This window comes from Dendrobium catenatum, unplaced genomic scaffold (genome assembly GCF_001605985.2).
Source record: "Dendrobium catenatum unplaced genomic scaffold, ASM160598v2 original_scaffold_117410, whole genome shotgun sequence".
NCBI classification, from domain to species: Eukaryota; Viridiplantae; Streptophyta; class Magnoliopsida; order Asparagales; family Orchidaceae; genus Dendrobium; species Dendrobium catenatum.
In genome coordinates this window covers 150,911-175,628 of record NW_021435845.1, presented here as the reverse complement: position 1 = coordinate 175,628, position 24,718 = coordinate 150,911, and the positions used below count along the sequence as shown (strand labels likewise).

Here is a 24,718-nt window from a genome sequence, read left to right as displayed (position 1 = left end):
ATTTTGAAAAAGTTACGAGAAAACAGTAACGAAGCAGCAGCAAAATAAAATTGTGATTACTTTTTGAAAAGCAACGAAAAAGCTTTCCTCATAATATCTTCACAATCAATTTTATTAATGCTGCAGCTGTCCCAAACTAACTCCTATATCATTTTTAACTTCATCGTACATCCAACATAAAGGTTATTATTTTTACTGCGCTCACTACTATTTCTGCTTGGTTTGGTGATATGTTTAACGAACTTAATGACTTCAGGAACTAAAACATCTAAGCTCCCAGCTTCATCACGCTGCCAACCACTTCCAGTCTGCAGCGTGTAGAAACCAAGAAGGTGCTTCACAGAGGAAACTGTGAGTCCTTTCTTCCTTTGTTATTCTTCATTCAGAAAATCATATAGTTATAAATCAGAGAAAAACCTTGGAAGATGAGTAGCTAAGAGCTCATTTAAGCTTTCAGATAAAAAAAATACTATTACAAAATGATAATTTTATGTGTGAAACACGAATCGTGATAATTACATCCAATGATCCAACTAATAGAATTAGGCTTCGTTTGGGATGGCTTTCTTCTTGCTTTCTAAAACAGCTTTTTAGTACAAAAATTAAAGAAATTTTTGTACTAGAAAATCATTTTAGAAAACAGTACGAAAGTTGTCCCAAACGAAGCCTTAGACTTTGGCTTCGTTTGGGATGACTTTTGTACTGCTTTTTAAAATGACTTTCTAATACAAAAATTTCAAATTCAAGAAATTTTTGTATTAGCTCTTTTAGAAAGCAAGAAGAAAACCGTCCCAAACAAAACTTTCATTTGGGACAACTTTCTTATTACTTTTTAGTACAAAAACTTTTAATTCAATAATTTATGTTCTAAAAAGTTGCTTTAGATTTCAATGAAAAAGCTGTCCCAAAACAAGTCTAAGTAACATCACAAATTTAAAAAACTCGTATAAAATATGAGGGGCCATAAGATCAAATGAATCTTTGCTTAAGTTTACTTCAATTATAGTTCTTTCTATTGTCAAATTTCAGAAAAAGAAAAACAGAGAGAGCTTAAAAACAGGGGATCTTAATTTTTTTTTTTTTTTTTTTTTTTTGAAGTGCATTGAAGAGTACAAGGAAATATATAAGCGAGGCTATTGTGACCGTTGTGGACCATTTAGGAAGTGTCTCTTCCAAGCTTGAGAAAAAATTTCAAGTAAATAAGGAGGTATCAGAGGTTGAGCAGAGAATTGAGTGCCTGGCGCAGGTCAGTTGACTAACATTACTCTTCTGTGAGACAACTTTCTTATTGCTTCTTAAAGTAATTTTTTAGTAGAAATTTTTTTAATTTTTACACTAAAAAATTGCTTTAAGAAATAGTAAAAAAGCCGCCCCAAATGCCATCGTAGTGCCAACATAAGTATCTAATGTGTTTTTAATTCAAGTAAATAAAATTACGCATAAAGTCTTATTTATATCATCATCATAATGCATCAAGGGCTTGTAAGCACAATGGATTCGTTGTAGACCATTATGCGGATGAAAATGAAGAGGCTCATTTTCATATCACCTAATAGAATGAGTTCACGTCAGTCATATTGATCTTACAAGATGGCCAGGATCATCATAACACCAACAGAAGAATCTAATACTAATTAATATGGATAAATAAGATTATCAACATATTATATCTTAGGGGATTGATGTTGTCATCTACTGAATATGTTCCACTTAACTATATGGGAGATGACTGTGGCTCTTTAGAATGTACATATCATTCTTGCATCATGGCGAATAGAGCCCCCTTTGTTGGCCTTACGGTGGTTGGGCCTGATTTAAGATGGTCAACCAGTGGATTACTTCTTATGCACAAAGGGTATCATAAAATCATTTGTTATTGATTGCATTGAGAATGGTAGATCAATTCAAGTGGGTCTATATGAGAGAGCGGAGTTATCAAGTCCATTGGTACTGATTAAAGACTATTCCATCAAAAGATTGACCCTAATTTTTAAAAAAGTATTTTTGCTTTTTATCTCGGCTGTGAACACTTACTATTTATAACGTAATTCACCCATTTTGTTGAAAAAATATATAAAAACAAAGATGAGAAAGAAAATACACAAAATATTATGTTTTGATGTTAGATCGTTACTGTATTTTAAAGTGAAAAATAAATTTTCGGTTCGAGATGCTGTGAGTTCTGAAGAACATTGAAGAAAAAAAATTTCCTGCACTTTTCTTTTTCTCCTCACATTTTTCAATGGAAAGTGAACTCTAATATGTTTGTAGCTCAAACAGAGAATTCTTACTTGCCAACAATATGCTCTCACTCTTGACCTCTCAAATATAAGATGGAATTTCAATTTTCCAAAGCATCACCAACATTACATTTCTCCATGTAAGTATTCATAAATTGATGCTCCATTTCAATGTTTTTTTTCCTTTCTTTCTGAAGTTTTTAAACATAGTAGCTATTATAAATTTTATTGCAGTACAAACTAATCTTCTTTCCAATACAGCAAGTAATAGCCTTGGAGCAGTAGTCCCAGTCCAACAAGGCGCATCAATGCTTTCAAAGTCCAGCAATTCTTCAATTGGTTCACATGCAATGGTATGCCATTCAAAATTAAGATTTTATTTGAGACAATCTTCTTATTATTTTTTATAATAATTTTCTAACATAAAAATTTTTTACAAAAAATTAGTGATCAAATGCTGTCTCAAACAATGAATAAAACTTTATCATTCAAAATCATTAATTAGATTTTTATTTGTTTTAAGATTATGAGTAGAGCTTGATTTTAGTGACTAACTGAAATGAGAAAATTACCAGTTATTTGATGGGAGACTAATGGAAGTTTGAAAATGATTATGGGCTTATGGCTTCATTTGGGGCAATTTTTAGCCACTTTTTTTGTTGCTTTTATATTATTTTTGTATTGGAAAGCTGTTGTAGAAAGTAAAAAAAAAGCTATTCCAAACGAGACGGCTTTAGTCTTTACAGTAAAAAAAAATTAATTTTTATACTATAAAACTACTTTGAGAAACAGTAAGAAAGTCGTCCCAAATAAAGCTTAAGTTTGATGTTTCCTGGTTTTAAGTTGTTGAATTTTCTTTGCAGGATATAAAGATTATTCAAGGTGTTGATCAGAAGAAGAAGGCTGTTCAGAGAAGCCCCTTCATGTCATTTCTTCGAATCAGCCAAACAAAAAGGAGCAGCAGTCATCCAGAAGTGAAAAAGATTTAAGACTTCAAAAAAAAAATGTTAGGATATCATATTTCAAATGAACTTAAAAATTGTTGAACTTATTTTGAGATTAGTGTTATATATATGAAAAATATGTATAAAAAAAAAATTGAAAAATATGTATGACACTACTTTTAAAGTAAACTCAATAATTTTTAAATCCATCATGATGCAAATTTGTATCAAGATGTTCTGATATTTGACTTTTCGCTCTTCGCACACATCAGTTTGTTATGAATTCCTTTCTTAATGAGAAGTTGTCATGTCTTCATTATCTTTTGTCACGGTGTCCGAATGCATCCGGAGGTTAATCCGAACGTGTCACGTCACCTAATGCACAATATATTGGATAGCATGACACATTAAAATTAATTTCCAGACGGGTTCAGAGACCGCACAGAATAATTTAACAATTTTTTGTGATAATGGTTGTAAAATTATTGTGATAAAAATATTTTTTTAAGTACTATAAAAAACATTTTCAATGCATAAATTTTTTAAAAACAACAAAAAAATAGTAGTCATATTAAAACAGTTCCAAACGAAATCATACAAGTTAAGTGAAATATTTATCTCAAGAATTCATGGAGATTTTATTATGTAAATAATAAAATATAAATATTAAATATGTAATGATATAATTTTAGCAATTATTCATATAAATCCTTCTATTTTAAAATAGTAAACATTTTTTTTTTTCAGCCTTATCTTATCTACAATGCCCTCGGTGAACGTGCGAGCCCAACAGTCCCAAAAAAAACCAAAAATATTATTCTTCTTAAATTTTTATTTCAAAAAATATTTAGATTTATTTAAAGAGAAATGAATATCCGTTTCAAAATGGCCCGGCTATTCATCTAGGGATGCAAAAATAAATACAATTTTTTAATTTTATTTTGATTTTAAGATATTTTCGTTTTTTTTAATTTAAAAATATTTATCTTATATGTCTCACACTATTATAACTCTAACTCTAAGCATTTTTCATTACTAAAATAAATATAACTATAGTCAAATAAATTATAACATTCTATTAAATTTTAATTAGAAGTTGAATTTATTTTGAATTTATTTTAATATTTATATAATATATAATATTATTAAATTTAAATTTCTACTATATTTATTTTAAAATAAATTTAATAACTTAAAAATTTATAATAATAAAAAATGTTATGAAAATTGAAAAGTATATTTATAATTAAAATAAAACAGCTGCTATTTTAACTTTTGGGCAAATTTAATTAAGTGAACTATAATATATCCTTAAAAAAACTACAAACAAAATACGGTTGACAGTCATTTTGTCAATCCCGCGCTTTATAAAACCGCAGGCGCAAAGAAACTTCCCACTTCGTCACGGTGCGCTGGCGGCGTAAGATAGCTAGATAAGTTATGGAGGACGCTAACGTGAGCCATCCGTTGCCTTCCGCAAACCGAAGGTTAAGTAACCTCGCACATCACTTAACCGGCCATTCTCCGGCCATGGCTTCAGAAAGTCATAGCTCCGCTCTCTCGCCGTCGCCGACTGCTGGATCATACGGCGCCGCTGCTTCCGTCTTCGCCGGCATCTTACAGGCACCAGAGGATCCGATTCTTGGAGTAATAACCGTTTATCTTTCTCTTTCTCTTCGATTCTCTTCTGCTTCTCTTAATCTCTCCTTTTAATTTGGGTTCTTTGTGTGGGGGAACGCTTAGGTGACGGTTGCGTACAACAAGGATCCGAGCCCCGTAAAGGTTAATTTGGGCGTTGGCGCCTATCGGACTGAGGTAAGAATCAATGGTATCTATGAATGAGGGGGTCGCAAATCGATGTGTTGATATATTTTATTTGATTGAAATAGGAAGGAAAACCGCTAGTTCTGAACGTAGTGAGGAAAGCCGAGCAGCTGCTGGTCAACGATCCGTATGTATCTCTTTTATACTCTCTGCGGTTTGTATGTTATCTATGTTTTTTAAGTGAATTTGGCAAGGATCAAATGGTTGGGGTAAATTGCTTGTTGCAATTGAGTTTCGTGTAGAAAACGTCTTCTTCTTCATTTCTTCTTTATTTCAATTTGATTAACATCATTTGTTTCGTTGTTCTTTTCTAATTTACGTTTTAGTAACTGGTCATCAGGCGTATCACTAACATGTTAACTGTAATATCTGGCTTTCTATGTACTCTACCTCCATGAATTTTCACATTTGTAGAATGATGCCCGTGCAGAAGTTTTTTTTTTTTTTTCTTTAATGAAATCTTCTCAGGCTTCATCTCTATTATTTTCAAATTTATGAAATGCGAGTATGGGGGAAAGATTGCGGTAACACCTTCAATTACTGCAGATATTGTCATTTATTTGCAAGTTTTGTTCTAAAACAACGAAATATTTATCTGCTAGTATAAACTATTTACGTGTGACTAATCGAGGCACGCTATGTTTAATCTGGTCTACTGCTTTTTTCCAGGGTGCGTGTTAAGGAGTATCTGCCCATCACAGGATTGGCGGATTTCAATAAATTGAGTGCTAAACTTATATTTGGAGCTGACAGGTAAATTTTCCCATGTTCAAGGAAATTTAACCTATAATTGGAGGTGCCATTTGTGTTTAAAATTATACGTCTGTTCTTTGCCAAGCTTGTTCAATATTATGAAGAATTCTATGAAGCTCACTTAATGGGAGACTATTGTTATCAGTGAATTATCATTATAAAAGAGATGTTTTGAAAACTTAATCAGTTATTACTTTCCTTTGATTTGCAGAGCTTAAGTTGGGGCGAATAAACAAAATAGTGGGGTTGGGTGCTGCTTGCATTTTTGATGAGTTAGGTGAATTAGAAGTTAGGATTTAGGATCTCTCCAATTGCTGGCCTTTAGAGATATGAAATCCCAGGTGGTAATCACATCCTTGAAAGGACAATTTATTAAGAAGGAAGAGACAACTTGTTTAAGTTTCTTCTTTTATAATTTAAATTTCTATAAGTATCTAAATAATTAATTTCTTAGGGAAATAGATTGTTATTTGTTGGTGTCTTGCTATATAAGAAAATGACTAATTTGATTTTTGTTACTTTGACCATCATAACAGTATATTAAGGGGCATTTTGGATATAGAATTTAAGTAAGATTTTAGTAGGATTTGAGTTAAATTTTGCCAACGCAAAAAAATGCTGGCTCGAATCTCACTACAAGTAAAATCACTATTTTCCACCTTTTTTACTTAAATACCAGTTAAGTAAATCCTATAGTTTGGTGGATTTACGAGATTTGGCCGAAGAAGCGTGCTAAAAGGGAGAAAGATTGTTACCTTGGCAATGAGCTCCTATTGCGACTTCTGATCCGATAGGAACGTGGGGCGAAGAAGTTTCATTTAACAACTTTTTTTGGCAATGAACAGCTCTGGTCGATGCCTTTATCTTCACAAGTCTCTGGTTTTGTTGTTGCCTTCTCCAACGACCTCCCATTGAGACCTGTTAGCTTCTGTGTCATGGAGGGGCGGGAATTTGTGGGAGAAAAATGAGGGTTTTGAACATTAGACAAACTAAAGTTTATAAGCACAATTTTTGACTTCTTATGTATTACCAGGCCTAAATGTAGATATAATCTTTTTTTTTTCTTTTCTTTTTTTTTCGAGAAATAAGCTTAAACTTAATTTTGGATGAAATTAATACTCTAATAGATATGGACTACTTATACCAAATCAATATGAACTATGAAGGAAATCTATTCACATTTATTAAAATTTAAATTTTTGTTAATAATTTGGATGTCTCTTCTCCTATCACGTTATATCATCCGGGTGAGTTCCAGTCTCAAAATAATGAGTATGATTTAATTATTATAATTAGGATTGATAAAAAATTTTAAATTGAAATTACTGATATTCAATTGTATAAATGAGATACAAATAATTAATCTTAATATTTAAAATTAATTAATTCACAAAACACAAAAAATAAACACTTCAACATGTTATAATTAAAAAGTGCAAATTAAATTTGCATTTTCAGTGAATTAATCGTCTTAAATCTTTAACAATTTTATTGGATTGATCAAAATTTAACATCTTTATTGCCAATCAGTTCCAAGATTTAACAACCTCGGGATTTAATAAATCCAGGTTTATAGGATTTACGAATTCCTACTTGAGCTAAATTCAACTTGAATCCAAACAAGCCCAAAAAGTTCTGTACAACTTAGATTTATTGACTGCTTGCATGGATGACGATGGAATAGCTTGCCACTGGATTGCCTCTGTTTTCCTTCTGATCAAGTTTGCTTATTCGGCACTCTTACTTCCGTAACACTCACTCTACAAACTTATATATTAACCAATATTTAAATATACACAGCTTTTTTTTTTAATTTATTTAAATATCCACAGCTTTTGATGCACCACTATGATATTTCAATGCATCGACCAGGTATTCTTCTACAAGATTTTAGTTCAATATTAATTCTTAAACAACCAAAGCAAACACACAAAAGAATTTTCCTAGCTTTTTTGTGTGAACTTTGTACTATCATTCTGTGCCAACTGGTTTAGCATTTACCATTTATACTTGTTGGAACTCTAGCATTTCTTTGAACATGCAGATTTTACTCCTATTTTTAACTGTTGTGGAGGTAGAGTTCTTTTTTTTTTCCTTAAGCACTTCTGATTATCACTTTTTTGTACTGCTCTCATTCTTGTGTGAAGTTCATCTTCCTTGATAATTTTGCTAAGACTATATTTTGTTCTGCAAACAGCCCTGCCATTCGAGAAAATAGAGTGGCGACAGTGCAATGCTTATCAGGCACTGGATCATTGAGGGTTGGAGGAGAGTTTCTGGCAAGGCATTACCATGAAGTGAGTTCTTCTTTGAAGGCCAAATTTTGTTTTGTGTTATGGAAACTTTCATGTAGTAATTTAGCAATCTTATAAAGTTTCGTTCTTCTATTTTAGAGAACTATCTACATTCCCCAACCAACATGGGGGAACCATCCAAAAATTTTCACATTAGCGGGATTGGCTGTCAAGTACTATCGCTACTATGATCCTGCAACACGAGGACTGAACTTTAATGGTAGGGGTGGCAATATTCTTTCTTTTTTGGGTATGCATGTGAATTTGTTGTAGACCATCCATTTGTTATTTGAAGTTTGTCTTTGGTTTTCCTCCCCCTTTTTTTAGGGATTTTTACATAAATAACATTTTAAACTATTAAAAATACATATTCAACACCTAAAGTTATGTATTTACTAATATACCACCTAAATTTTTTATTTCTTTATATTCTACCACTCCTTTTAAGCTCCATCAGAAATCCCTATCCACCCGTCATCTTCCATTCGTTCGCATGAGGAACCCCATTGCTGGTGAAAAGGGGAGAGCAGACAGCTGGCCTCCAGTGAGATGTTGCATGTGGTGAGCACTCTCCCAGACATTCTCCATTTCTGGCCACATGTATCAACTTGCTCGGCAACATGACCATTGTTGTTTAGAGCTTGGGCATCAAGAAGATCAGACCAGACAGATGGCCCAGAACTAAGTGAAGAAGATTTACCTGCATGTTTTGCTTCAACTAGAGATAGCAAGTCCAATTGTCGTGAGGCTTGGGAGACGTAGGAAGCTTGAAAAGAAGGGTCACATATGTGAGAAATAAATTTTGAATATGGTGTAAGCGAATTTGAGATAAATCCCATAGTTGAAGCCATTGGGGAGGAGTCTGATGCGATCCGCCTCCCGTCAGCAGAGGGAGGGACGGCGACCCGCAGGCGAGCGGAAGTGGCGGGGGGCGTCTGTAGAACTGGACCGGTTGGGCCGGTCCAGGTAGAGCCAGTCCAAGCTGGACCGGCATAACAGATTTCTAGGGTTATGAAAGATTTGAGTTTTCTCTTAGCCTCCTTAGTTTCTTTCTCTTGTTTTTCTAGGGTTTGTAGTTGGAGACCTTGTCCTTCTCGAAGTGGACAAATTGTATATTGTTTTCCCTTGGATTTTGAATGCAAAGGTTCTTGCTCTTCCTCTCATCCCTCTTGTGTTTATTTTCTTGGATTTGGTGGAGAAATCATTTCTTTGAAGGAGCATTAGGGCAAACCCAAACTTGGGAACCCTAGAGCGTATCAGAGTCCCTCCCAGATAAAAGAGAAAGAGAACAGGGTAGGGCATTTTGCCACTGCCCTATGGGATTTTTGAAGTTGAATGTTCTGGGAAAGCAGAATGTTCTGGGAAAGCAGATTGTTCACACCATTCCCACTTTCTCCCATAATTGAAGGTGAATTTTGGAAGAACGGCGGCGAGGAGGGGAAAATGAGTTTGTTCGCGGAGGTGGAAGCTTCGTGCATCGGAGCTTTGGTTCTTTTTCCCCTGTTTCCTGACTCTGATTTCATTCGACGTTCCAACAATCGTACATTTTGGAAGAATCAGAGAAGGGGCAATGAAGATTTTTGTTATCTTACCTTGCATCCGAGAAATTGTTGCAGCCGAGACAGCTGAAGCAGAAGCAAAGGCTCCGCTCACAAACCTTGCAGATGAAAAATGGGATTTTTGACGGGGGTTTTAACGGGGTGTTAGAATAGATGAAAAGTTAGATTTTAGGTGGTATACCAGTAAATATAGAACTTTCGGTGTTGAATATGTATTTTCAATAGTTTTAGCTGTTATGTATGTAAATATTCCTTTTTTTTTAACAACAATTGATCAACTACCATGGAAGAAATATATGGATAGTAGGAAGTTACAAAAGATGCAATCTAACCAAAATGATTTAAAATATTAATCTATGCTGCTTTTTTACAAAGTGACATATGTGCCAATTTATGATACTTACCATTCAGTTTTCCAAAATATTCTGAGCCATTCATATATTTTAGGATAAATGAATTCAAAGGTTTGCATAAAGTTAGAAAGGTTTGAATTCACAGCGGAAAGTTGATCTTATGAATGCATCTCCCATTTCTGAAATATACAAAAAGTCACGAGACCAAATTAAAGTTTTTATTTAATAAAAATTTAAATTTTAATTATACGCCTTTTTTTTTTTTTGTTCTTATATTTTTTTAATTTTTCTTTCAGGTTTTTACAAATGTTGTTTATTTTCATTGATGTAATCATATAGATTAAAATGTGTCAAAAGGAAGAAACATAATATAAATTTTCAAAATTCATCAAAGAATTTCAATATCTCTCTGTAATTATTAATTTCTTTTTGGATATAATTAATGTCATTATTTTATTTAATTTTTCTGTATGATATTTTACATTGTATTTCCTTATTTATATGAAATTATTTATCTGTTGCATGTAACTTGAAAATATTAAATTCAGTAGCTTTTAATTTTATATTTAATGTTTTTATGCATGTGAGACTTAGATATTTTTTATTTAATTTTATAAATTAATTTTGCACTTTAATAATGTTCATATTAATTTTAATATGCTAGCAATCACATGCTCACAGCTACAAGAGCTAGTACATCTGATTATAGAGGTGGAAACGGAACCGTTCAGAATAACCCAGAAAGTCTCGAAAGCATTAAGCTGGACTATATATTGTAATTACTGTTCTCATTTTAAAATTTGACCACAACTCTGCCGCAATCTTCGTTTGCCGACTGTGTAGTGATAGTCTCTTCTTCTTAAACTCCCCAAACTTTGACTTTGTTGTAGCGGGCATCTTGGTTGAATGCTTAAATAGGAGAGCAATTCAAGTCCCTTTAGAATGCACGCATCTTGGTAAAAAATGGTTGTAAGTTTAACTAGAATTTATACAACTAAGTGCAACTTGCTTGTGTCGTTCCAAAGTTATTTAGAAGATTATTCTTTGCGAGTTTTGCTTTTTGTAACACCATCCAAATGAAAAGTTCCGCCATGAGAGGACCGTTTAAATCAGGTGGAGTTCATGTCCATCTTTTCTTGTTGCTGTCAAGATTCGCTCATCATCAAAAATCTCTTTGAGTTTTACCTAAACTTCAGCTTCTGCTTGTTGCATATACTTTTATTCTTGGTTTTTCTTTTATTATTATGCTATTCACTTGCCACTGAACAATCTGTTTCATAACAAGAAAGGTGAAGTCTTGGAAAAGCTCTGCAAATATGGAAATTGTTTCTTTTTTAATACCTTGTTACACATGCCTAAGTTGTAATTTGACTTCTTTGGATTTGTTGATTTTTTATCTACTCCATTGAGTGGAACCATTGCAACTAAATTATCATTATTCTGAAAATTTTTGGGCAGGCCTCCTGGAAGATCTTAGTTCTGCACCAACTGGAGCTATAGTACTCCTGCATGCTTGCGCTCATAACCCTACTGGAGTTGATCCCACCCTTGAACAATGGGAGCAGATTAGGCTGCTGATGAGATCAAAGGAGTTGCTACCTTTCTTTGACAGTGCTTATCAGGTAATTATGAGTATGTACACAACAGAAATATGTTTGGATTTTTTATTTCTTCAATAATTTGGGTCGCAACTCAAGCAAGAAGCTGATAATTTATTCATATTTCGGAATGACACTGCTCAGTCACCATGATTAACTACTGAATGTGATGATCATAGTTGCTTTTGAAAATTTGTAACTCTAATGTGATCATGTATTTAAAGTTTCTTATGGTTTTTCAAACTTCCGTTTAAAAATCTAGTTTTAAGTATATTTTGACTACTCTCTTTTACGCAATTATACATTATCAATCATTGTAAGGTGGTTGCGAACTCGTCTGGTGAAACTATTTTGATTCCCATGAGCTCACATGGTCTTTATATATGTTTTGCTTGGTTTGCATCTTTCTTCATCTATTATCTTATGGAAGATATTTTCTTCAAGGGTTTTGCAAGTGGAAGTCTTGATGCAGATGCACAATCTGTTCGCATTTTTGTTGCCGATGGTGGTGAATGCCTTGCTGCTCAAAGCTATGCCAAGAACATGGGCCTTTATGGAGAACGTGTTGGTGCACTGAGCATTGTAAGAATCTTCTCTCGCAGAGAAATCCATTGTATTGCTGATTATTGCCCTAAGAAAGTGTGATTTTGCTATTCTTAGGTTTCGTTTGGGGCGGCTTTCTTGCTGCTTCTTAAAATAACTTTCTATTATAAAATTTTTAATTTTTTAACGAAAAAGCTATTTTTAGAAGCAGTAAAAAAGCTGTCCCAAATGAAGCCTTAATTTTTATCTAGTAATTTGACAACTTCGTGAATTTGCAAAGTTTCATGTGCTTCCAAATTGTATAACAGGAGTCAGGAAGCATCAAATCTACCCTTACTCCTTAACAGACATTACGTTTGTATTTCTTACGTCAAGATGCTTTCTATTTCTTGCAGGTGTGCAAATCTTCTGATGTGGCAGCCAGAGTTGAGAGTCAGCTGAAGCTTGTGATCAGGCCTATGTATTCAAACCCTCCTATTCATGGTGCATCCATTGTGGCCACAATTCTGAAAAACAGGTATGGATCTTCTTTAATCATCACGCTGGTTTGCTAAGGGTTTGAAAGTCTTACATCTAGTGCACACCTGTTGGTTTTTTTAAATTGTGGAAAATGGAACCAATTTATTTAATTTTTACTTTCTCATAATTGGGTTTGCATAAGTGTCCTTACAAAAAAGCAAATAATGACACTTCATTAGTAGTATGAATGAGGTTGAACCTTGGCATTCAAACAAATTTGTAACAATTGCTGAACTGTGCCTTGTTTTTATTGACAATATGCTAAAGATTTGAACTAATTCAACCTTAACAATTAATAACACTCGGAAGATTTACATACATACCACTTTATTTGGGAAGTGAACTCATTTTCTTTAATTTTTACTTTCTCATAATTGGGTTTGCATAAGTGTCCTTACGAAGAAGCAGATAATGACACTTCGGCTTCGTTTGGGACGGTTTTTTTACTGCTTCTTAAAGCAGCTTTTTAGTACAAAAATTTTAACTTTTGTAATAGAAAGTTGTTGTAAGAAACAGTAAGAAAGTTGTCCCAAACGAAGCCTTCGTTAGTAGTATGAATGAGGTTAAACCTTGGCATTCAAACAAATTTGTAACAATTGCTGAACTTTGCCTTGTTTTTAATGACAATATGTGAAAGATTTGAACTAATTCAACCTTAACAATTAGTACTCTCTTGCTCTTATGCAGTATAAAGATAGGTTATGTTTCCAAACAAGATATAGTATTCCAGAACCCAGTTTCATCGGGGAAAATGCTTGTAGTTTGACTTAAATGGAGAAGTCAAACGAACTAGTTTGGCATTCATTTTGACCATTCTTATTGTTTTAAAGATGTCATTGAACAAGTCCTTTCCCAATGCTGATTCTTTTTATTTTAAAATGTTTGTTTGATATCTTAAGTAGCTTTTGTTACTTTCTCCTTCTTGCTTTCCCCACAAATATCTTACTTTAGTTTTAGCAAATACAAAATCTTGACTATGAACTTTTGCAGTGAGATGTACAATGAATGGACGGCTGAGCTGAAAATGATGGCTGATCGTATAATCAGCATGCGTAAACAGCTGTTTGGCGCTCTGCATGAAAGAGGTAAATAAAATTCTTTCATTGTTTTTTGTATATTGAAATCGTGTTTGAAGCCTTTTTTTTTGGGGGGGAGATTTACATACATATCACTTTATAACACTTAAAATTTTAATATTACATACATACCACCCATAGTTTATTTTCATATCAAATATAAGCAGTAGAAATGAAATATATGAAAGTGATAGGAAGTAAATATGAGTGGTATATTTGATATTAAAATAATATAGGGTGATATGTATGTAATATTAAAATTTTGGATGTTAGATATGTAAATAGGATGGTATAAAATGATATGTATGTAAATTTCCTTTTTTTTTTTAATGTGGCTGGGACCTAAAAGTGATGAAAAATCATCTAATTAAGGCTCACTTTGAGATTCAAATTTGGAAGCAATGGAAGTGGGTGGACCACCTAGCGTACTTATTTTGATTAGACAAGCAGCCCGTGATGTTCACAACTTGTTGCAAGCCGTGTTCTTTTATTTGGCAAAAAAGGAGAGATTAAGGTGGAAATCAAGGAGATGATCCTAAAATTACCTAATTCAAGAAGCCAGCAGCAAGGTGCTCATCCTTGTGTTGACCCTTATGTTATACCCAAAGGAAACAAAGGGAGATGAAATCAAAGCAGAAATCCAGCATACATTCATCACATACCTCGTATATGTCGAGAAATCACCCAAATCTCCCGAAATCCCATTGGGAGGGGTAATTAACTATAGGGGCTTGCGCCTATAGGAAACCAGAACTCAGATCATAAAGTCCTCGCAAAATGAGGGCGAAATCTCTGGGTAGTGTCTTATCTACAAACCCATCTGCCTTCCAAAATTTACCTCGGAACTTAGTTCGTTAAAACTCCCTCGCCGAATAAGAAAAGCGAGCGGAGGCCGAGGCCGAATTTTCGGAGCCCACACCTTGTCACATAAAGCACTAATTTATTAAAAACTATTAAATACTATCCTAACTGAATTTATCAAAGATCTTAAACACATTAATCGTTGCATAATAAAGATAGAACTATGCAAATAGAACCATCCTGGTTTAATAATTAAAAAATCTGACACTGAAAAGATGATAATTTATTAAGTAGAGTTTGTTAGTATGTAGATTTTCATATTTTTAGTCGTATGAGAGTTAGATGATTGCTTATATGCACAATCCATAACAAATTATGTGAATAAAATTTTGACAGAAATACAAACAAATAGCCTAACATCACGAAGAAAGTTTTTCATCACATAATTTATAAAATGTACAAGACAACTAGAAAAAAAAGGGGTAAAAGAAGAATGATGAATTTACTGCCCTTTGCAAACCGGAGGTTAAGTTTTGGTTCTAAAATTTGAATGAGAGAAGGTCAAAAGGAGGGAGCAAAAAGGTTGGATTATTTTTTTCTTTTTAGAACGAGAAGACCAACAGATGATAAAGTCAGAAGAATTGATGATTTTTTTTTTTTTTTTTTTTTTTTTTTTTTTTTTTTGTTCTTTAGTTCATGGTTCACCCTATACTATATGTAACACAACAAGTAAAGGTCCGTACTGTGTTGAGCGCTGTTAAGGCACAACTATGGCACCCTATTTAGACACCTTAACATGGGGGTATCCAAATTGGTGACAATTAATAGGAAATAGGTGGAAAACAATAGCAATCAAATAAATATGAGTCCAAGTTGTTGATATTGAAACATTAAGACCTCGGATTATTGAATATTGTGGCAAAATTAGGAAGTCAGATCATGATTTTACAGCGATACTCAGTGAATTTACCATAATTTCTATAATTAAATCAATAATGAAAATTTATATATACTGAGCATGAATGACAATCATATACTTTACATCACAAATAACAAATTTATTTAAAAACCAATATATAATTCATGTAAATGCTGAAACATGCACTGCAACAAATTCAAAGAATGCATTCATGAGAAATTTCTAATAATTAAATCATGAAGAGTAGGTGAATTAGTAAACTTTAGAATCAAACTTTATGAACTCTTCATGAAGGTTTTCGTACCAACCCAAGTACTAACAGAATTTTAAAAGATGTATTTATGCTATGCCAAACTGTCAGTCAAAATATCTTTAGCAATACTGACCAATTTAATCTTCACATATTTAATATACTCTTGATTACTCATTATGTTGTAATGAAAGAGATTTTTAATTTTATATATCCAATTAAAAAAAAGCATTCTATCATATCAGCAATCATAGAAGTTCACATTAAACGGAGGCCTTCCGATGACCGGGTTAGGAAAGTTGAGGTATTAGATTTGACTTATGCTAAGAAAGATAGGTAGACTTAAAAAGACTTGGTTAGAAAATATTAGAAATGATCTTTCTTTATTAGATTTAAACCCGTACTGACAAAAAAGGATTCATGTAGCCAACCCCATATAGTGGGACAAAGGCTTGATGTTGTTGTTTTTGTCTGTTGGTCAGGGCAAACTGTTTGGGAGGAGAGAGAAGCATACACATGGGTAAGAAAACATGTATATGATGTGAGTGTAGAGTTGTAGGAAATTGATGAAATCAATGAAAAAAGAAAATTATGAAAATACTATATGTTGACTAGTTTGACTCATTGGTTAGCCATACGGACGATATTGCATCACATGCAGGACGAATATCATGGGGCTCTAAAAACTAAGCTAAAGCTGCTCAAACGAAGCACGATATAAGCACCTTGTAAGAAACATGCTCTGTTATTAGTCTTACGTAATCCATGTAATGAACAAACTGAACAAAGAGAAGGTGTGTCCTCTGCCTGTGAAATTGTTGCAATTTAGGCCTAGTTTGATTGGACTTTTTTTGTGCTTATTCTTTTTAAAACGATAAATTTAATGTTTGGTTCCTCAAACAACGTTCTCAGTAATATCATTTTTTTCATTTTTCTACTGTTTTGAGAGAGCTTTTTATATGTGATTCTTCATTAGAAAACTCATTTCTTTGAACCGATATTTCTTAAAACTATCTATTACAGAAGTACAAAATAACCAAACGAAGCCTTATTTGGTTCGGATACCGTTTGAGATATGAGATATGTTTGGTACAAAGATGACGCAGCAATACTTACGGACATGCATTCTCAAGACGATAGCTATGAATCTTCTACCCTGCATTAATTCTCAAACGACCTCTCTATGCTTACAGGTACACCAGGTGATTGGAGTCACATTATCAAGCAGATTGGGATGTTTACCTTCACCGGCCTTAACAGGGAGCAAGTCGCTTTCATGACCAAGGAATTTCACATTTATATGACTTCTGATGGGTGATGATCCTCTCTCTCTCTCTCTCTCTCTCTCTCTCTCTCTCTCTCTCTCTCTCTCTCTCTCTCTCCGGTTTATACTTATCAAAAACATCATTAGTAATTTCTATTGTCTAGAGCTATGGTTCACGTCTATGCTATTCAATATTTCAAATAATTATCTTTTATTGTCATATTTCTTTTTTATTTAAACTGAAAAGTTAAAAGGGAGACTATTTTTATGCAGCCAATTTATTAGTCTCCAAGTATCATATTTCTTCAATTTATTTCCCTCTGCTATAAAAAATTGATCCCAAATGATCCCTCAAAGACTAAATTGAGATCAATTTTATATTGTTGAGGGGCTAATTTGGAATCAATTTTATCCCAATTTTCTTTGAATACTACTAAGGGACTATTTAGGATCAATTTTATATAATCAATTGATTAGATTGGAGAAATGTAATATTCTAAGACTAAATTGATCACATACAAATAATTGGAGAACTATCATCCGAATTGAGTTTTTATTTGAGTAGATCTAAAACCGAATATATGGAGTGTAATTTTAGTAGTAATAGATCTAGTGAGGGGACTGTGACTTTGGGCGATCAAGTTATTACTGAGAGTACACGTTTTAGATTTGCTGAGTCTATTGTTCAAAATGATGGTGAAATGGATGGGGATATTATTAGTAGAATTTAAGTTGGATGGTTGAAGTGGAGGAATGCATCGGGATTGTTTTGTGATAGAAAAGTCCCCCTCAAATTTAAGGGAAAATTCTATAAGATGGTGGTTAAACCTGCAAATGCTTTATGGTGTAGATTGTTGGCTAGTAAAGAGAAACATAATATTAAGTTAATGTTGCAGAGATTAGAATGCTCAGGTGGATGAGTGGCTTTATTCTTAGAGATAGGATACGAAATGAGCTTATACATGAAAATGTTGGAGTAGTTCCAGTGGAAAATAAGATTAGAGAGAGTCGCCTTAGCTGGTTTGGTCACATAAAATAGCGGCCTTCTAATGACCCAGTTAGGAAAGTAGATGTATTAGATTTAACTTACGTTAAGAAAGGTAGAGATAGACCTAAAAATACTTGATTATAAAATATTAGAAATGATCTTTATTTATTAAGACTTAAATGAGAATTTGACTCTTAATATGACACAATAGAGAAAAATGATTCATGTAGCTGACCACATATAGTAGGATAAAAACTTGATGTTGTTGTAGTACTTACAATAACGAAGAAGTTTCTCATGTTTGGCTTGCAGGCGAATCAGTATGGCCGGTTTGAGCTCAAAAACAGTTCCTCATCTCTCAGATGCCATACATGCTGCTGTTACTCGCATTAACTAACTGGCAGAATTATTTTTCCCCTATGCCCTTCTCGGCAGATAGCAACGGTAACAATATAGTAACAAAATAAGTTTGCGAATACTGTTTTATTGGGAGGTTGTAACACTGCTTTTGATGAACACTTCTGTGTTCTGTTTCGTGAATACTTCAAACAAGAGTTCTGTTAATTTCAATAAATCTTGAAAAGCAGCAGGTGTTGAGTGTTTTTGCTCCGAGCTTATAAGTTTCAAGTTTTTCTGATGATTGTAAGCATATTTTTATTGGACCGTTTTAAAAGAATATTTTTGTGGTCTTAACTTTGTATTTCTGACATCATCGGGCTTAGCTGGGTTGGTGGGCGAACGTGATTGGGAACCTTTCAACTCACATTTGATTCCTCTCTCAAGAGTGACAACTCATTAAGCGGCGCGACTCCTTAAGTAGGCCCGTCAAGGAATTAGTTATTCCGTCAAACGCCTCCTCTATGGGAGTGGCATCAAATACATGTTCCAAAAAAAAAAAAAAATCTTTCTATTTCTAAAATAACTGTGGAATGCAGTATTACTTTGTTATTTTAACCATTGAGATGTAAATTAATGATTTGACCTGCCAATTCATCATTTCTTACATGTTTTAAGCGCATCTCCAACCGAAAACCCCATTTTCCACTGCAAAATACTGCAAAACTTCAAAATGCGGTAATTATGCTCCAATCATACTCCATTTCGCGTGCTTCATCGTCTCGTAATCGTCTTTCTCCATTTCGCGGGCAAATCCCGTTGACATATATAAATTTAGGGGGTGAACAGTGTGACGCCAATATTGACGTCGCACTGTTCACCGTGATGACATAGGGGCAAAATTGCTTCTTGGTTGGAACGACAGAAGAATTATTTACCGTTCCATTGGAGAAGCCCTTAATTGTTAAATTCACATGAGTGAACTTAGATTAGTATTTAAACTCTTACAAGTTTCTTTAGCCTTAATTTAATCAATTTAGTCATCTTGATATTATTTTTACATGAATTTGATGACAATATTTTATAATCTTCTCACACAAATAATTATTTATGTACCCCCATGAGCAATGATGATTTTAACTTCTATGTATAAAAAAATTGCAAATTGAAAATTCAGAAAAAAAAAATTTAATATAATTTTATGCAAATATTTTTCTTTAAAAAAATTGCATTTAATTACTTTTAAAATGTCCCAAAATTAGTCATTAGGAAATTAATTTTAATTGCATGTCAATTTTATTTGTTCTTTTCATTATATCCATAAATTTCAATAGAATGATTAAATTAAGAGAAATAAATCATTAGTTATTACTTTGGATGAAATTCATGATGCTCTTTATTATGTTTAAACAGGAGTTTCTATTTTAATATATATCACTATGATTATGATATTATATATATATATTGTATCTTAAAATTTTAATAAGTAGGAATTTTTTTTACCTTAAAATTATTTGTATTTATGCATATACTAAAAGATTATTAGTAGAATGCTATATTTTATTCCATTCTTATTAATATTTGTCATAATTAAATGAGCACTTATGTATATCAGTATTTAATTCAATGATAATAAAACTTTTTTGATAATTCTTTTACAAGAATTATTGAGAATGCACATTTGCAAGAAGATTAGTGGCCTCATAGTTCTCTCATCAAATTTTGATTAAAATATTTGAAAAAATAAAAGATTTTGAATACATTTTCATGACATATCAGGATTTGAGGAACAAAACTTTCCCCCAGAAATCATAAAAAAATATAGGCTAAAATAAGGTTAGATTGCAGAATATAGTGTATTCGAATAATCCAGACAAAAATTGTTCCATAAAATTCTAATAATTAGTAGGAGAGACCATTCAGCTTATCAAATTACTCAGCTCAACAGCCTCTGAAGTCTGAAGCCCATAACAGTAAATTAGAACAGAAAGAAGACTCCATTCCCAAGTAACAGAAGCAGTATATGTATATATATAACTAATCGATAAGTAGTAATATCATTTACCAGCCTCAGGAGTTCCAGGAGGCTTGGGTGTTTGGCCAGCAGAAGAATTTCCAATATTACTGGCTGTCTTCTTCTGCTTCACAAGTGGGACTAATGACTGCACAACATCCGCCATTAGAGGCCTGTAATCAGCTTCAGGTTGTACGCACATAGCTGCAATGGCTGCAACTTGTATGGCATCTTTCATAGAATATTGGCCTTCCAATGCAGGATCCATGATTTGAACGACTTTCTCCCTGTCTGTAAGTTTAGGGAGAGCCTGACAAAAATTAGCCAAATAAATGATAAAGCAAAAGTTAGCTTAGATTATAAATGTGATTGGCATTCCAGAAAATTCAACAATTGAAATCATTTAGTTCAGCCGTCTACTTCTTATGTGATCCTGTTATGAGAAATAATGGTCTACAAGCCAAAAAATACTACTAAATAGTTTGCACTCAAATCAAAACTTTCCATACATAACACCTAAAACTATTGAAAATACATATTTAACACCTAAACTTCTATATTTGCTAATATACCACTTAAAACCCCTCTTTTAATCAATTCTAACAATCCGTTTAAATCTTCCGTAAAAAATCACTACCAATGACTGCCTCTTCGTCAATGTCATCCTTTCATAGTGAATAAAAGTATCTCATCACTTCAATGGAGTGGCAGAATAGAAGGAATGGGGGATTTTAGGTGGTATATTAATAAATATAGAAGTTTATGTGTTAAATATGTATTTTCAATAGTTTTAGGTGGTATGTATGTAAAAATTCCTTCTTTTAAACGTTATGGCATGGCGAGGCAAAAGGGATACACACCCAGGATACCAGGACACCTTCTCCAGGAGGCCTCTTCATATCAACAGGAACCCTGCCTGTAAGAAGTTCCAAGAGCACAACTCCATAGCTGTACACATCTGATTTTGTTGTCAAATGTCCAGTTAAAGCATATCTGCAACAACAATTAGTCGAGACACATTTGATATACGAAACTTACAAGAAAATTTTAGACTTTCGATAATCAGAAAAGAAGAATTGTAATTTACTCTGGCGCAACGTATCCTTGTGTTCCTAAAACTCGTGTGGAAACATGGCCTCCAGCTTTTTCAGGTCCAAGCTTGGCTAAGCCAAAGTCAGAAACTTTGGCATGGAAATTCTTATCTAAGAGGATGTTGCTGCTCTTGAAATCTCGATGAATTACAGGCGGGCTAACACGCTCATGAAGGTATTCCAGCCCTCTTGCAGCTTCAAGAGCCATTATCATCCGTGTTTCCCAGTCCAACTTTGAAACACCACCACAGGAACCTGGAGTGGGTGTTGGGGTGGGGCATCAAAATTAGGAGAGTCAAATAGGAGATTAAAGTAACATTTGAACCTTTCAAGCCACTCAACTTAAGTTCCTTTTAATATATTGATAAGTAAATAGAATAAAAGTACTGATGTTTCACTAAAAGTTCATGAAAACAAAGCTTTATGAATCTGAATATTAGATGATCCAACAATGAAGATGATGTGCCCATACTTTTCAAAAAATAATAGAAAAGTAGAAACCTTGCAAAAAATAATCATGAGTGCCATCCATCTCCATATAAGCAAAAATATATATACTGCCAAGACATGACAGAATATTATAATTAGTCCACATCAAAAAGATAAAAAATATATTAATGTATGAATAACAAGTAATTGACCCCCCCTCCCCCCCAACTCTTTAGAACACATTCCCTAACAAATTGTATAAAAGACAATAGTTCAACTGGGTCAAGTGGTTTATGAGATTTATGGCTCTCACTGGTTTTGGCCCTTTCTTCTATGATTGAGCAAGGTTCAAGTGCGGTCACGCCTTTGAGGAGGACTACAAAATTAAGTAGTCTGTTAATGCAAGATACTTTATTGAAAAAACCTTCCCTTCGCATGGGACCGGGGAGTAATAGTTGATGCAAAAGGTTCTCATTTGAAGAGTGATATAGTTGAGGCATAATAGAGTACTGAGTTTAGTACATCGAGTTGATTAAAAATATGTTGGAGTACTCAAAACATGTTATAGGTAGTCGCTCATAGTCTTAAGTTTTTAATCAAACATGGGTTTAACCTACCGTATCTAGCCCAATTTAATGCCTTTTTGGAAGATGCCTTTTTGGTGACTTATAACAAAGGAAGATAAATATACGACGAACATGTAGAAGAGGGTAACAAAAAAAGCCAAAACAACCATTACTAAAAAAACTACATCATCATTAAAGCTAAACCTCCATCTCAAAATATCTTTCAATAATTGAGAAAAGATAAAACAAAAAAGTAGTAACATAACCCAAATATTTTATCTTTAAGCCAGATTTCCATAGAACATGGACAAAAAAAGTTAAGGTTCACCAACCATCTAGAGATGTCCACAAAACATAGCATTTCAAGTTTAGTGGCGTCGCCTCTAAACAAAGTAAATATTAAGCAATTACTATAATCAAAAAATAACTTTTACATATGAATAAAGGCTAGGAAGAATGAGATATTTGCAAAATTATTTGCTAGGAATCTTACAGAATAGTAATAAATTATTACTAAGAGTTCATGACAAAATAAAATCAAAACAGACCCAAAAAGGTTGTGAAACTGTAATTGATGGTGGTAATGATAGTTTAATGAAAATATCTATATGTAGAAATTAAAATTTTCATTCAGAACCAAACCATCAAGGCTGAAATTTAAACTATAAACATTAAAAAAATTTAGCTTCAAATGTCTTGCATAGTCTCCATTTACTAGCATGTTAGCAACATTAGCAGAATTTCAACATAGATATGGACACATAAGCAACACTTATTAAATAACCTTTTAAAACACCCAATAACTTTCAGTGAAGATGCAGCTCAATGAGAAAGTAAACACTTTTTTTCTCAAAAACCCCCCAGTCACTAAGGTCAACAAAGTAGAAAAAGTAAAAGCTCAAAACAGCACCAATTGTCTGCTTGAAAAGGATCCAATAACAGCACATCTACTGCCCGAACAGAAACAAAACAGGCTCAACTGTATAAAAAATATAAATGCTTGAGAGTTGAGACCCAGCCCTAAAAGTTAACGTGATCCATCAAATACCTCAAAGCTTCCGATTCGGCTAATCAATGAATTCAAAAAAAAAAAAAAAACCACATTTGGAAGAAACTGCGGTGAAATGATCCAAAAAAGAACAATTTTTGCTCACCTGCAGTTGGGTATAAGTGCTCCTGGAGTCCACCATTAGCCATGAACTCGTACACAAGTAATCTGTGATGACTATCGGAGCAGTAGCCAATCAGTCCCAGTAAATATTGAGACCGGAGACGAGTGAGTAGCTCTACCTGTCATAGAACACAAACTTCAAACCACTCCATAAAAAGAACAATAGTTACAGAGAACGAGAAGAGAGGAGCGACCTCCATCTTGAACTCCTCTTCCCCCTGCTTCCCGGGGCGATCCATAAGCTTAACGGCGATCTTCCTCCCGTCAGGAAGAACTCCCCTATACACCGAACCAAAGCTTCCATGACCAACGATATTGGCCTTACCGAACCCGGCCGTCGCCATATGGAGCTGCTTGTACGTGAACACCTGAACACCCCTCTCGCTTACCACAGCTCTAACCTCGCCGCTGTCACCACCCACGGCATTACCCTCCTCTTCAACCTCACCTTCCCCAGAAACGCATAAACAGAGCATCTCAAAGTAAATAAATAGACGAACTCAAAAAAACAAGAACGATTAATCGAGAAAGGGGAAGCGAACTCACTTCTCAATGCCTTCCGGTGGATGGAGACTTTGTAGCGAATATAGCAGTAGTAACTAAACGCGATCAGCAGCGAGGAAGTTGCGAGGACAGCGAGGACGACGATGAGCACTAGCGCAAGTTTCTCCTTCCTCCAGTCCTCGCTGTCCATTTTCCTCGCCGGAACCCTAACTCTATGGCACTGACGGTAATCGGAGCTCGAACTTCGGCGGTGGAAGTGGCGGGTACTACGAGCTGCTTGATTTGACTGAACGAAAGCAGAAGAGCGTGGGGAAACAAATAAATATATAAATCAACAAAATCCTCCGTATTTACTGTCTGAAAATACTTTTTTATCAAAATAATTAAAAGCGTTTCATTTATATTTTTATTTTTAATATTTGTTATAAATAAATAATTAATAAATTTTCAAAATCAGGATTTACATACAGCAAATCAGATTATTTATAATTTAGCCAAAGTGAAAATTAAAAGAACTTTATATAATTTCAATATTTTTTTATAAATTTGACAAATAACCCATAAACTAATTAATTTGAGTGCTAAATACATTTTTTAAATAATATTATATAAATTATTTGACATTAGCATCATCAATTATAAATTAATAAGTTATAAAAAACCGTTAACCTCAATTAGGGCT

At 33.5% G+C, this 24,718-nt stretch overlaps 2 protein-coding genes across 2 annotated transcripts; one reads left to right on the top strand and one right to left on the bottom strand.

Annotated features, from left to right (window-relative positions):
• Nucleotides 1-4,576: 4,576 nt before the first annotated feature.
• Nucleotides 4,577-18,614, top strand: LOC110109088 (aspartate aminotransferase, cytoplasmic). The gene is made up of 12 exons (XM_020839999.2): nucleotides 4,577-4,831; nucleotides 4,928-4,999; nucleotides 5,074-5,135; nucleotides 5,678-5,761; nucleotides 7,959-8,058; nucleotides 8,155-8,275; nucleotides 11,426-11,589; nucleotides 12,010-12,147; nucleotides 12,504-12,625; nucleotides 13,618-13,712; nucleotides 16,867-16,987; nucleotides 18,238-18,614. The coding sequence occupies exons 1-12, from the start codon at nucleotides 4,625-4,627 to the stop codon at nucleotides 18,320-18,322; spliced, it is 1,371 nt and encodes a 456-aa protein (XP_020695658.1). The 5' UTR covers nucleotides 4,577-4,624; the 3' UTR covers nucleotides 18,323-18,614.
• A 1,507-nt stretch (nucleotides 18,615-20,121) lies between these two features.
• Nucleotides 20,122-24,337, bottom strand: LOC110109081 (probable serine/threonine-protein kinase PBL7). Its single transcript, XM_020839981.2, has 6 exons — nucleotides 24,079-24,337; nucleotides 23,727-23,980; nucleotides 23,516-23,651; nucleotides 21,363-21,621; nucleotides 21,136-21,268; nucleotides 20,122-20,585 (listed from the first exon to the last, which is right to left on the bottom strand). The coding sequence occupies exons 1-6, from the start codon at nucleotides 24,224-24,226 to the stop codon at nucleotides 20,319-20,321; spliced, it is 1,197 nt and encodes a 398-aa protein (XP_020695640.1). The 5' UTR covers nucleotides 24,227-24,337; the 3' UTR covers nucleotides 20,122-20,318.
• Between the last annotated feature and the right edge of the window lie 381 nt (nucleotides 24,338-24,718).

What these genes read in the sequence shown, in the direction of transcription:
- LOC110109081 (XM_020839981.2), bottom strand. Translation starts at nt 24,226, where the DNA reads ATGGACAGCGAGGACTGGAGGAAGGAGAAACTTGCGCTAGTGCTCATC. An exon ending in GCACTTATACCCAACTGCAG is followed by an intron (nt 21,622 to 23,515) that starts GTGAGCAAAAAT and finishes CACCCACTCCAG; the next exon opens with GTTCCTGTGGTGGTGTTTCA. An exon ending in AAGGTGTCCTGGTATCCTGG is followed by an intron (nt 20,586 to 21,135) that starts GTGTGTATCCCT and finishes AATTTTTGTCAG; the next exon opens with GCTCTCCCTAAACTTACAGA.
- LOC110109088 (XM_020839999.2), top strand. Translation starts at nt 4,625, where the DNA reads ATGGAGGACGCTAACGTGAGCCATCCGTTGCCTTCCGCAAACCGAAGG. An exon ending in CAGAGGATCCGATTCTTGGA is followed by an intron (nt 4,832 to 4,927) that starts GTAATAACCGTT and finishes GGGAACGCTTAG; the next exon opens with GTGACGGTTGCGTACAACAA. An exon ending in ATTTATATGACTTCTGATGG is followed by an intron (nt 16,988 to 18,237) that starts GTGATGATCCTC and finishes TTTGGCTTGCAG; the next exon opens with GCGAATCAGTATGGCCGGTT.